At 38.3% G+C, this 13,736-nt stretch overlaps 1 protein-coding gene across 1 annotated transcript in view; it reads right to left on the minus strand.

Moving 5' to 3' along the window:
• Positions 1 to 1,606: 1,606 nt before the first annotated feature.
• LOC113987717 (receptor-type tyrosine-protein phosphatase N2-like) overlaps positions 1,607 to 13,736 on the minus strand; it is a 338,497-nt gene continuing 326,367 nt past the window's right edge. Inside the window, exon 12 of the mRNA XM_027720726.2 lies at positions 1,607 to 1,746. Within this exon, the coding sequence (XP_027576527.2) occupies positions 1,622 to 1,746 (125 nt within the window). The 3' untranslated portion in view covers positions 1,607 to 1,621. The remainder of the gene's footprint in view (positions 1,747 to 13,736) is intronic.

Genomic DNA, 13,736 nt, shown 5'->3' on the forward strand with positions numbered 1-13,736 from the left:
GACTTCTATGAAAATTTTTATTAATCTAAGTAATATCAGTAGTTTTTTAAAATGTTATGATAACTTAAATACAGGGAAAGTGAGTTCTACAATGACTTTTACTAAACTAATTAAACAAGAATCAGATCGATGAGATCTCTAGCCTAAGAACTCTTCAATTTTTCCAATTCTGTTAGCTGGTCTTAAAAACCAGAAGTCCTTGAGGTTATAGTTCCTGTACATCCTTAGACTACCATGGTTACAACAACCCCATTACTACAATGTGGATTAATGATGCATTTAACCAGTGACACCTTGCTGCACTTCAAATATCCAAAAGTGCATTCTTTCTCCATTGACCACATATAACAGTTGATTTAACACTAAGCATCTGAAGTGGGCTTTCATTTTCCAGTGGACTTTGAAGTCAACTGGAATCCATTCAATGACTGGAATGGGACAAAATTCATGGAGGTATTTCATTAGTGTGAGGAGTCCCATTGGGTAAAACTTTACTGAATCAGGCTTCCATAGCCTGTGCCACAGTCCTGATTCTCCTGTTATTTAACAGAAACCAGAGGTTGCAAATAACACAAACACAAGTTTCAGTCTGACTTGAAGCTAGAACATGCCCTAAAGTGCACAGCCATGCTCCAGGATACAATTCCCAGTTCCTCAGGTTATGCATCCTCAAGAAACATACCTGGTTAAATCAGCTTAGTAGAGATGATGGCTTTCATTTTCTGATGATTTCACCAATCTTTGTTTTCAAGTTCTAATTCTTACAGCTTTGGCCCTGAGCATCACAGCAGCTCTCAGGGTTATTATCTTTTCAGAACCAAGTCTTTCAGTAATGTGAATGAAGTTGCACAATGAACCTCAGAAATCTTGTCAAGTTATGTTTCTTAGGCATAGACTGATAAAAATTAGAAATACAAACCCCAAAAATCAGAAAAAAGAAAAATATATCTATTCCTTCGGTATATTAGAAGTTAGTAATTAATTATTTTTAATACCAAGAATAATGTAATCACAAGAAAAGGCGTTTGCCTAGCCCTGTGAGCACTCACCACCAGCAAAATTACTTAAATGAAAAGGAAAAAAAAAAGATAAATGTGTACACAAAATTAGTACGAGAATTAGCAATCAACTGTAGTTCATACAAGGTTCTTAGCAGATAGCATCATGTTTATTAATAAATTATGAACTGCTTAGTGGAGTTTTTGCTTAGTGATATCACTATAATAACAGACACATGTTTTATTTATGTTTCAAGTAACATCCAAAATAAGCAAGACATTCACTGTCAGATTCTCTCAAATATCTGAAGACTCTTTACCCCAAATTTAAACTTTCATTGATCTACATGAGATAGCACTCCATGAAAACCAAGGGGAATAATACGAGAACTTCAGTCACTGTGCTCATCTTTGGGGATTTTGTTCCTGTGATACAACAAAGCCGAAAACTGCATTTCTTCAAGCTGGCTGCACTTTTCTCATAAGGATGGTATTTTTTTTCTCTGTGGGATACAGTGCTATTTGTGCAGCAGATTGTATTTTGACAGATGCAACTGTATCATAAAAGGCCCTTAGCACTATCAGACTGGTAGCTCACAAACGTACATGAGCTCCAGGATTTCTTAAAAAAACCCAAGAATTAAAACGTTTTTGAGAATGTAAAATGCCTGGAAGCCACTTACCTCCCCCACACCAGTCTGCAGAATTTTCAGTCCAGTTGTTTTCTCAAGTTTCTCTTTGTTTATGGCTGTAAGGAAAAATTAAGATTGAAAGAGTTACAGGAAATCTGGAATATGTATGATTTTACAGCATTTGCAACCAACCTTCTTTCCTTCATCAATATATTCATGACAGTTCCTACCTCTGTCATCTGCGGAATATCTTTCCCTGAGAGCAGCTCTGGTAGTCAGTATTTTGAACACATATTTATGGTATTAATTGTTCATTATTACATGAAAAAAGAAAGCCAAGCTAATTCTATGTCCCTTGTAAACACAGTATCACACACATTTAACACATATACACAATATGCTTGGAAAGTTCTCTTTGGTGGAAACTTCCCACTGTCTCACTTGCATTGAAGAGCAGGGCAGAACCTTTGCCATTACAACAGACCTGTCACTATGTAGGAAATTTCACAACAAATACAGACTCTTATCTAGCAGGTAAGATGAAGAGTTTATTTCACAACACCAGGATGCAGTGAACAATTTTGTCTTTTTTTTTTTTTTTAATTTAGTTTTTTTCATATTTATCAGCTTCTATATCATAAAAACATTAAAAACCAAAATAAAATAATCCAGCATAAAACAGCTAAATAAAGGTAGCAATCACCATGACTACAACTACACTTGCAACCCAAACATGCCCAGGGCATGAACTTGAGCACTGCTGGATGATTGCCAATACTTTTAAATCTATGGTCTTCACAGGATTTCTGCCTTTGACCATTTGTAGCCTCACAAAACAATATGTTGTTCCCAACCACAGTTTTGGGAACAGCACTAGGCTGAGATTATTCCTAGCTGGGAGTATGGGTAATCTCATCCCATTTTGGATGGGAAGACTTCAACCTTCTAGTCAGTCAGACTTGTGGCCAAAACCCAGGCACCTGGGTTGACTTATTTATGAGTAGAAATGGAGCCCTGCAGCCTTGTTAACCTCTCCTTCCTTTAGCTGCCTCGTCATTGACTGTGTTATCCAAGTGAGTCATCCAGGTTCTCTCTGCAGTCCTTGGAAAGGGATGGACTTTTAATACAATGAGTCATCCCACATATTTTGCACACATCTGCAGGCACCTACATCTTTCCTTTGATTACAGACAAAATTTGGATAGATTCGGCTTCTCAACTGAAGTTGCCTAAAGGAAACGTCCTTACCAGAAAGTTCAAGAAGTGTGCTAGAACATATCATGCACTGTAAATTTACATAAAAATACTTAAAGGAATTAACATATTTTTCTTTCATTTGTGAAAAATACTCTTTAATTGTTGCCATTTGAAATATTCAAAACAGCTCAGATTGCAGCAGACGAGAAGCAAGATTATTATGAACTGATCCTTTATTTAGTTTGTCCAAAGTGCAACACAAATGACTCACACTTGTTTCAGAGGCGAGTTGGATAATTAGGCTCCATCTCACCTCTTACGGAAAGATTTTGGTAAGAGTTTGTATGTGCAAAGACTCAAAAAGTTAAACCTCAAGCAATTCTAATACACAGAAACTTTTCTGACTGCCTTCAGCAAGGGATGAATGTTGCCCTCCATTTAAATGAAGAGGAAAGTACTGTACACCTTTTAGACCCACACATCTTTATTTTTGCTTCTCTTAAATATGCTACCGGTTAAGCAGAGAGGAACATGCAGTTCCAAGCTAATAAAGCTTAAATGCATGTTTTCCAGCCTAAATACTGCATACAATACTCACATACTTAACACCTATACCATGCTTTACACATTCACAGATGTATTTATTCTACCCAGAGTCACCACATGAGAAGGAGAATTGCCTGAACCAAGAGATTTGACGCTATGTTTTGCATATACAATACCTCCTTGGGCAGGATGAGCTCGTTAGCCTTCTGGTAGTCATCCTAGGAGAAGGACAACTCTAATCCCAAACCTGGGCAGATGGAGCTCGCTTAGCCCTGTAAGGCCATCCATCTAAGAGAAGGTCACTCTAATCAAACCTGCATCCTGAGGACCTCACTGCCACCGTCCAAGCTTGTTCGGCCCTGGCAGATGAACTTTAGGATTAAAGGGTGGGTTCAGTTCCACGCATACTGCATCTCACCTAAAAAACCAGCATGGCCAAGTTAGATATGGCAATGCACTTTCTGAGCCCTTTCTAATAAAGAATGCTGTGAAACAAGGCTGCGTTCTTGCTCCAACCCTTTTCACTGTCTTTTTCAGCATGATGCTCCAAAGGGCACCGGCAGACCTCGATGATCAGGACGGTATCTACATTCGATATCATACTGATGGAAACCTATTCAATCTAAGGCGTCTGAAGGCCCACACCAAGACCTTAAACCATCTTGTCCGGGAGCTGCTTTATGCTGATGACGCCGCCCTTGTTGCCCACACAGAAGCAGCCCTGCAGCGTTTAACATCCTGCTTCGCAGATGCTGCTGAGCTCTTTGGGCTGGAAGTCAGCTTAAAGAAGACAGAAGTGCTCTATCAACCTGCACCTCAGGAAGTCTTCCATCATCCCCATATCACCATTGGCCAATCAGATCTTAAATCAGTCCAGCAGTTTAATTACCTAAGTGGCCTCATCTCCTCAGATGGTAAGATTGACGGAGAGATAGACAACAGATTAGCAAAGGCATATAGTGCTTTTGGAAAACTCCATAGAAGAGTATAGCGTAATAAACACTTGAGGAAAAGTACCAAGATCAGTGTTTACAGAACCATAGTGCTGTCTACTCTCTTATATGGTTCTGAATCATGGATCATCTACCGCCACCACCTGTGACTCCTAGAACGCTTCCATCAACGCTGTCTCCGTACAATCCTAAACATCTACTGGTCAGATTATGTGACTAATACATTTGTTCTAGAACAAGCAGCAGTCACAAGCATTGAGGCCATGTTGCTGAGAACACAGTTGTGTTGGGCAGGGCACGTCTCAAGGATGAAGGACCACCGCCTCCTTAAGTTCCTGCTTTATGGTGAACTCGCCACCGGCTGCCGCATGAGAGGAGCCCCAAAGAAAAGATTCAAGGACTCCCTGAAACAACATCGATATGGCCTTGGCCATATCGATCAACATAACTGGTCTACTCTGGCCTCTAATCGGGAGGCCTGGAGACACACCACCTATAACGCTGCCATTTCCTTTGAGAAAGCACGCAGGATCACTTTCGAGGAGAAAAGACAATGAAGAAAGAATCGTATCTTGCAGAATATACCACTTAAGGAGTCCTTCTTCTGTGCCTTTTGCAATCGGATATGTCTATCTCGTATTGGCCTCATTAGCCACCAGCGTGCTTGTAACAAACGTGGATAGAGCCTTCCCAAATCTTCGTTCGCGAAGCCTAGCCATGATATGTTGGATAATACAAATTTCAAAAAAAGAAAGTAAATATTTAGCAAGAAGCTGGATTTTCAGCCTTGAGATAGGCTCTGGAGGATGTTATTTCACTGATGGTTGCAGACTTGCCTGCAGATTTCATTGCAAAGGGGTGCCATGCTACCACACTGACTGCCTCACACCCAGCATACACACTAAAGGCAGATTTCTACCAAGTGCAAAATTTTAGAAGATTTATAAAATGAGAAAGCTCCACAGCCTTCTTCAAAGAAACTGAATGGTCCAATAAATGATTCTTTGGTAGCTTAGGATAAAGAAAACTGCACAGCAGAGTGGCTGCAAAATAAATGGGCATAAGCAAACAAAAAGGCTTAAATCCCACTGTGTAATTTCTTACCACATGAGCAGTTAATAGAAAATATTGGGTCTGCTGAATTGCTGAATTTTGTAATTACTATTACATATTTGACCTCCTTTTTTATAGGTTTCCTGCAGACTTTAATTATTGAAGCTTTGATATTAAAAAACAACAACAGTGAACAGGGTTTGCTTAACACCCCTGCTTTCCCCCTTGATATTGTCTAAAACACAAAGGACAGGTCTGACAGCCATGCTAACTGACTGCCAAAATTAGGAGGCATGAAGGCACGAGGTGTTATTGACTAAATCATAACCGGAAAATGGTCAAGCTCAGGCACTGTCAGATTGTGGAGAGAGACACAGCAGACAGTCTCTGGCGTGTTCACTCCAGGCGTTTACAGGAGCATATTTTAGCTAACCTTGAACTCCACAAGCTGTTCAGGAAGGTCAAGAAACTCTGTCAAAAATGGTGCTGAAGCTGAAGCAGCAACTACATATCAAACAGCTGCTTCAAGCTGTGGAATGGTGAATATAACTACTTAACCTTTTCTATGCATAACTAAAAAATAAAACACAGTCAATATAGATAGATGGAAGAAGCGGTGGGAAAATATATTCAGATATTAAGAACAAGCTATTAATCCTTTGAAAATTGGCCCAAATATTTAGAAGTATTTTAGTCTAGTACCTGCTAGCTTTTATTCAAATAAAATATACAGCAGATGAAGTTTCTGTTGCAAATTTCATGAAAGTGGAAATTATAATTCTGGGTAACATTGCATATTGCACATTCCATCAAAGTTATTTTTTTTATGGCCACAGTTTAAAGTCCTGTAATACTAATGGAGAACTGACAAACTCATCAGCAAAGAGGCATAATAAAAACAGCTATTCAAAAAAAAAAAAAAGAAAAAATACCTCAATAAAATCCCCCCAAACCAGTTAGCAACATATAAATCCATTTTTTAATCTTCCACTGAAACAAAAAGGGCTTCCAAACACACAAAAAATGAGGCCTTTAAATTAAATTCACTAGATGAAGGATATGCAAATTACCTGAAGAAGCGGAGCCCTATAATGTTCTCAAAATTCTGCAATAGCCTATTTAATTAGTATTTTAATTTATCAGAATAATTCTTTGCACTTGACAATTTATGCAGTATTCCATATAATTAAGCACGTAGCTACAGTGGAATAATTTTGCCTACTCTCTGTATACCGGTTATTTTAACCTGAAAGAAACTGTGGAAGTCTCTCCTGTGATCTAAATTACAATGGGGACAACTTAATGGCTTTGCTCTATTAGAGAGCATGACGAGGGTGTTACTGAGTGTTTGAGGGTAGGAATTGTCACTGTTCAGTCTTCACTAACCTGAGGGAGGTCTGATGTGTTTTCTGAGGGCAAACGTTTATTTCCTTTAGTAAAATTATCTGTCAGTGGTGCAGTCAAGAATTTGAGTGTGTAGTTTTGGCAAGTTTAACCTCGGAGTCCATCAGTTATAAGAAGCAGTAGGTTATAGAGGGCTCCAAGCTGACCTGCAGTCTCATTACAGCACTTCTGGAAGAAGGAAACCCTGAGAAATACGGGGGTTACAAAGGTTTGCTACAAATACAATGCCAATCACAACTGCACCCTCCAGCTTACTCGTGGGAGCACACTCTGGCACAAGCAAGATGAGGGAAAGGGTTTTAGCAAGAGGCTTCCTCAGCCTGTCTCCCATGCTGCTGCCCCATTTACCTGCCCAAAGAAGAAATCGACCTTAAATATGAGAAGTCTTTGTGGGAAGATGATGTCACTCACAGGGAAACCTTGTTCTTCTGCTGTGTATCTGACTTTGAGGGTGTGTTGTATTTAATTAAATGTAGAGAAAAAGCACTTACGGGTATATGATTACCCTGACCTCTATTACCTGCCCATTTTAGAATAAGATAATTCATGCCCTAGACTCACTAAGTATATTGACTGGACCTCTAGTCAATAAAGTGATGGAGGGCAATTAATTCAGATTTATTGTAGGCTGTCAGATGAATTCTACAACTGCCGTCTTTTTCCCATCAGCTTGTTGCAAAGCTCCTTTCATAGAGCCAAATTCAGAAGAATTTAATTTGTTTTCCCCTCTGAGGAAGGGAAAGAGAAAAGCAGGAAGGGCAGCCCATGAAAACACATCCTCATATTTTGGCTCTCTCCCTGCTGAGAAGAGCACAGTCCCAGAGAAGACCAGCTTTTGCACAGTCAGTGCACCTCCTGAAACTGCTGAGGCATTCACAGCACTAAATGAGAGTGGGACAGAGGAAAACCACACTGTTGACTCAGCGCCCTCTAAGCCTTTTCCCTATAAAACAACCCAATTTCACAGCAGTTTTTCCCACCTCATTCACTTTCCTCTGTTTTAGGTACTTAAAAAAGTATTTTAATGGACTCAGAATTAGATACTTGGGTACAACCATGTTCAGAAGTCTAGACTTTTTGGAATATAAGACAAGGTCTCCTTGTCTTTGTCTACAAAGGGTGGTGTCAGAGATTCTGTGCCCAGCCCTGGGAACTTCTTCCAGGGGCTACAGCCTTTGAATCTGTAACTCTGTCCTGGCAGGAGCAACAACAGATTGCAATTCAAAAACACAACATGGAGCATTCGAAACACATCAGTCGAAACCAAAATGACTAACTCAAGATAAAGTGAGAAGAAGGGTGCCTTTACTAAATTTTTCAATGCAATCAGTGAGGGACAAGTACCCAAGTTGTGGCAAAAGGTATTTTGTCTTCCAATCCTTACAGGGTGATGGCATGAGATAGTTGCTTCATGTGTATTTTCTAGTAAACTGGCAGCTAGGTCTCGAATGGAAATGGTTGCAGAAAAGTCAAAGCTGCATCACCGTTTAGCAGGCAACAGCCTGCTAAATATTGTGTCATATTCAATTTTCAAGTCATTTTTCAAATGATTTTAATTAGATATTGTTTCAATCTCATGTGCATTAATTTAATTTCTGATATCAACATTTCAGCTTTCAATCTGTTCAGATGCAGCACCTTGCTGCCTGGAGTAATTTAAAATATTGTTTGCATCTCCAGCAATTTTGAGGGCACACATCCTTTGCAACATGGTCTAGCCAATAGAAACAGCAGATGGAAAAGGCAGTTAAATCTCCATGCTCACAATCAAGGAATTTTCCGTCTCTGTTTGTATTTAATTCTGTTCAAAAAATATACACAAAATCCCTTTGTCAGGCAAATAGTAACACCGCATGTTTTCATAAGGGGAAATTTGGGCCATACTTGAATAGCTGTCAAGAGCTGTATATTTTTTTAAAATTTTTTTAAAATTCACCGAAACAATGCCACTTTTGCCAATCTAAACCATCTGTTTCTTACACCCATGGTCAGGTAATACTCAAGGATAGCACAGCAATGCCTTGATGCATCAGGACCTGAGGTAGCTATCTGTTTGCATAGATTAGGTATGTATTATGTTCTTTCTGCATGACAGTTTCCATTGATTTATTTCCACTTATTCAATAAATAACTTCTCCACTGTATGTTTTCCCTTCCCTTTCCTTTAAAATGAGCACACTGCTATTCTAAAATCTGATATTTAAATTGTAGTAAAGGAGGTTGGGATACATGAAACTACTTTTTTTATTTCTCTGGGGGTTTTCTGCTTCATGGTGGGATCCACCTCTACCAACTTTGCTGGCTCAAGTAAAAAATCAGTCAAGGTTTCCTCCTTAGTCAAGAGAAGTAAACAGGTATTGCCAGATATTTAGTTATCCCATTCTGAGATGGGTATAATTTATTCATCGTATATAAATATAGGCCTGGAAAGGCCTGTGTGTATTTTCAAAGTACAAACAAGTCCCATTTATATGAATTAGAACTGTAGAAATGAAAACAAAAAATCTATTCTAAATACTTCTATGCCCCACCCCAAGCTTCAGGAACCACCCATTATCAAAAATATTCTCCTAAATAGTGTAAGGAAATTTATGTCCATCAATAGAAGAGTTTTAAGTACTAACAACAAAAATAATCATGCTCTGGAAATGCGTGTTTTAGAAATATAGAATATATTTCAAAGAATTCTTAACAGTGACAATTTTTAACACTATTGACCATTTTAACAGTGACAATTCAATGCTGCACATTACTTGACAGAGTGCACTGCATCTATGTGTAACAATTTGCTTGCATACTTAAAACACTTATCCATTATTTATAGCAAAAGTTGAACCAATTCAGCCAGTGTTAGCAGAAAACGAAAAAAAGAAGTGTCATTCCACTTTTCACATCAAAATTTGTTCACATAAATATTCTCTGAAGAGTTTCAGCTCTGTACAGAAAATTCAGATGAAACAACCTGCAGTATGTTGAGCTAAAAGTAGAGCAGAATATGTTCAAGTAAAGTGGTTTGACTACCAGTGCAAGTGCAGGCAATGCTTCTCTGCAAAGTTATTTCTGGAAGGATCACTAATGTCTAGATCAGCTTTTAACTGTCCCTCTCAAAGTCCCAGTTAGCTTAACATTGAGGTTCACCATCACTTGTTCAACCTTAACATCTGAAAAATAGACGGCAAGATTTGTGGTCCCAGAGAATGGGTGGGTAAGAAGGACCTCCTGGACCTCCCTCAGCCCTTTCAGTGCAGACAAATCTTTGCCTCCTCACCTTCATCACACTGTGAGAAGTAACGGTCCATGAAATAAGCTTGAGGCTACAGCTTCTTTCCTTTCCTTTTAAATAGACAGGTTTTCTGAATAACATTATAAAAGAACAGCTTTTCTGCCTTCTTTTATTTATAGTCAAGAATTCAACAGATTGCTTTAATTTTCTTGTGCTGAAAATACTACCAAAAAAAAAATCAAACAGATAATAGCAGTTACTCAGCTTTTCAAGTGTTGCTAGTATTCTAGTTTTGTATCTGCTTTTTGCTTCTATTTGAATATTCTCTCCTTCCACATATCTCATTTTGATCCCTCAGGATATCCATTGCATATCCTTTTTGTGTTTTATTATTTTTAAATAAGAACTATCTGTCTACTTTAAAAACATGAACTTTATGTAAGATCTTTTCCTTGTTCTTTTAATGCTTTAGAAAAAGAAAAATTATAATCTTCTGTCATCATCTCCATCTAATAGAGACAAAAATTACTTGCTTAGTTTCTAGGAACAGTAGTATCTAAACCACTTATTTTCCTCCTATACTCACTTTTCTACATCTATTAACTAAAGTACTTTATAAGCAGAAAAAAACATTGAAGTGATCCAGATGTTGCTGCTTATGGTTGTAGCTTTCTAGAAATTTAGGAAACTCGATTACCTGGAACTTAAATGACTTTCTGTGGTCTCTTTAGAATAGAGGATGTGTCAATGGGGCAAGAGAAAGGACTAAGCCATTTCTCAAGAAGTCTACCAGCTACTTTTTCAATATATTCCATTATTCATTAATATAAAAGAAACTGGAGGACTCTGAAAAAGAAATCCAAGAACAGTTGTTGCACTTTTAAAGAAGCAATCCACTCCTCCCTAGGATCTCCCTGGAAAGTACACTGACCGTCTTTCATATTATAATATAAAATATTTTAAAATATCCATATTGACATCTAGTTAATCTTCACCTTTATTATGCTCTACTTTTTTAGCATTCTTCTGCTTGCACCACCTTGAGTCTTCTCATATAAACAGCCTGAAATGTATGAATTATTCTTACTCTTATTTAAAATCTGTCAAATCTTTGGATGGACACCATAGTGTGTTTGCACTGGTTTATGAAAAATTTAAGGGACACTACCACTAATTCTCAGCATGCCAAACTGTTATTTTTAATAAATACACATTCAAGAACTGTCATTTTTTTTTCCCAGTCATTTCCTCAGTTAATAAAACAGCACCCTGTAGGTTCATTTCTTTAATGATCCAAAACACAACTTCGAGACACGTTATTTGTTATTCATCTGCAACTACACTTAATGTCATCCTCGTGGCACAAATGTAACAAGACTGAGTTGTGAAAACATTACCAATATTTCAACTGACTGGCTCACTAAATCATGAATAACACAGCTAATGCACAAGGTCATTCACTAACAAAATCTATTTGCTGTGCCTCAGAATAAAATGAAAATATTTATTACCAAGAATGACACTAGTAACAGGAGTCACAATAAAGCTTTCAGGTGAGAGTGAATAGGGACGATGTTAACTTGCCCTCACAACTGTTTCTCACAACAGTTTTTCATAATTCTGCTTTAATGAAAATTCTGAAGGCAACTTGACTACTTTTCAGTAGATTTCTGAAAAATCATGAAGTAGAAGAATCAATGAAGTCTCTTTATAGTTCAGAAACAGAGGCCCAATATTTTTTAAAGAATACAAGCTTTAATCAAGTAATAAAAAACCATTATGTTTATTCTCAGATGGGTGGAGTGCAAAACAAGGAATATAAATCCTTGCCTACAGAGATAACTTGGTTCTAAATGCATTTACAGAATTTGCATGTGCCTGTGTCTGCAGGCTTGCACATTTGAGAGAATGAGGAGCAGGATTTAACAGGAAAGATCTGAGTGAGTGATGGATGGCTACTTTGCAGATTCTGGCAGTGGGCAAAATATTATGATTATTACAACCTCACCTACAAATGGTTTTAACAGCCAGGACCACTGTGGCAAAGGCACTGTGCAAACATACAGCTAAAAGGTGCTTCCTGTGTAAAAAGCTTATGCCTACCAAACGAGTGGAGACAATAATTGGCTACAGAGAGGAGTACAGATAACAAAGAATTGGTATTACGCAATAGAACAGCAGAATGCCAAAGCTGTATCCATCCACACAACATTCTTCCTCTTATTTTTTGGCATAGGAAGTGATGTGATCAGCTAAGCCTTATAAATCCTTTAAAAGCTGCAGCACTTTCACCGTTTCACTGTGAGGAGCAGAAGAGACTTATTGGCAGGATTTAAAGTAAGGAGAAAAGGCAGGAAAGGACACTCTGATCAGCTCTCCCAGAAGTGCTGGAAGCAAAAGGCAAATCTTTCCTTTTCTGTAAATGGTGTGACAGAGAGGTCTCTCCTCTGCAGAAGGCTTAACCCAGTGCTTATTGGCATGAGTTTCGGGTGGCACCATCCCTCCTCCAACAACACTATGAAAACATTTTTTAGGGCATCCCTTCAAAGTGTAAGAAAGGCTTCCTGGCCTGTCCCACTTCCTGTGGTGCCAGTTCCCTCTGAGTAGGTTATAAATCCAATTATAAACTTCTCATTGGGCAAAATGTTGTTCAGTATCTCAGATATCTGTGCATTTTGTGGGAGAATTGTATATCCCAAAAGAAAAGTATTTTGTCAAGCTTGGTTTTTAAAAAGAAATCATAAGCAACTGCAGAAGTATTAGAACTAAAGAAGACAGGTGAATGGACAGAGGGAGGGGCTGTGGACTAATACTGTGAATCAGGAATCTGCCCTGCTGGTAAAAGCGTTCGCTGTCCATCAAAATGCCAGCTGCATACTCAGTGAACAGCAACTTATCCTTTATTTTTGCAAAATGTGCATCATTTGCAAAAAATCTGCTGTTTAAACCAGTTAAGCCTACCTGGTAAATTCTGACTGATGTAGTTTAGAGGGTGATCACAGGAGCAGTTCCACCAGCAGACACAAGACAGCAGCAACCTCTGTCAAGGGTATGATAACCTCTTTCATTGGCACTGATGCATTCAAAAGAGGCCATTGGTCCACAGCCTTTATAAGACTGTCAGACTTGTATGGATTATGCAATTTAACACAGAGAAATCATTACTGCATACAATTTTCGATAAATGTAAATGAAATGCCTATCCACTTTATGCATACATGGGCATGGGTCACTATTAGAGTGCCAGCAATTTCAAGCAATTTCTGCATGCTATTTTCTGAAAAAAATTAGCGCAATAGCTTCCTTATAGAGTGAAAATCTATGGGAGAGTTAAAAGCTCTGTGAAATGTTTTCTGACTTTTCTCTGACTGCTGTGTTTGTCAGGTACTCTCCTACCAAAACAGGCTGCAAAGTACCCACCCCTAAGGCAATGAAACAATCCTTGCAGTACTCTCCCCTCCCCTTCAGTGTGGCCATAGCATGAGCTTGTTTCCAGGGTTTTCCCTTCATGGAAATATATGGAAACTAGCCTTAAAAGAAATATTTGCTACCAAAAAAGAAAGGTGGCTATTACAAGGGCAGTACAGATAATGACTTCCTCAGGAAATAATTTTGTGAGAAAGTGGTTTGCATATTTCCTGACCCTCTTGCTTTTGTAGACTGCTGGATCCGTGACTGATTTCTAAAGGAGAGGATGCTCTTGTGAAAGCATTTTAAAATTCCTTACTAT

This window comes from Pipra filicauda, unplaced genomic scaffold (assembly GCF_003945595.2).
Source record: "Pipra filicauda isolate LSUMZ 115617 unplaced genomic scaffold, ASM394559v2 scaffold94_size2452230_pilon, whole genome shotgun sequence".
Lineage (NCBI taxonomy): Eukaryota > Metazoa > Chordata > Aves > Passeriformes > Pipridae > Pipra > Pipra filicauda.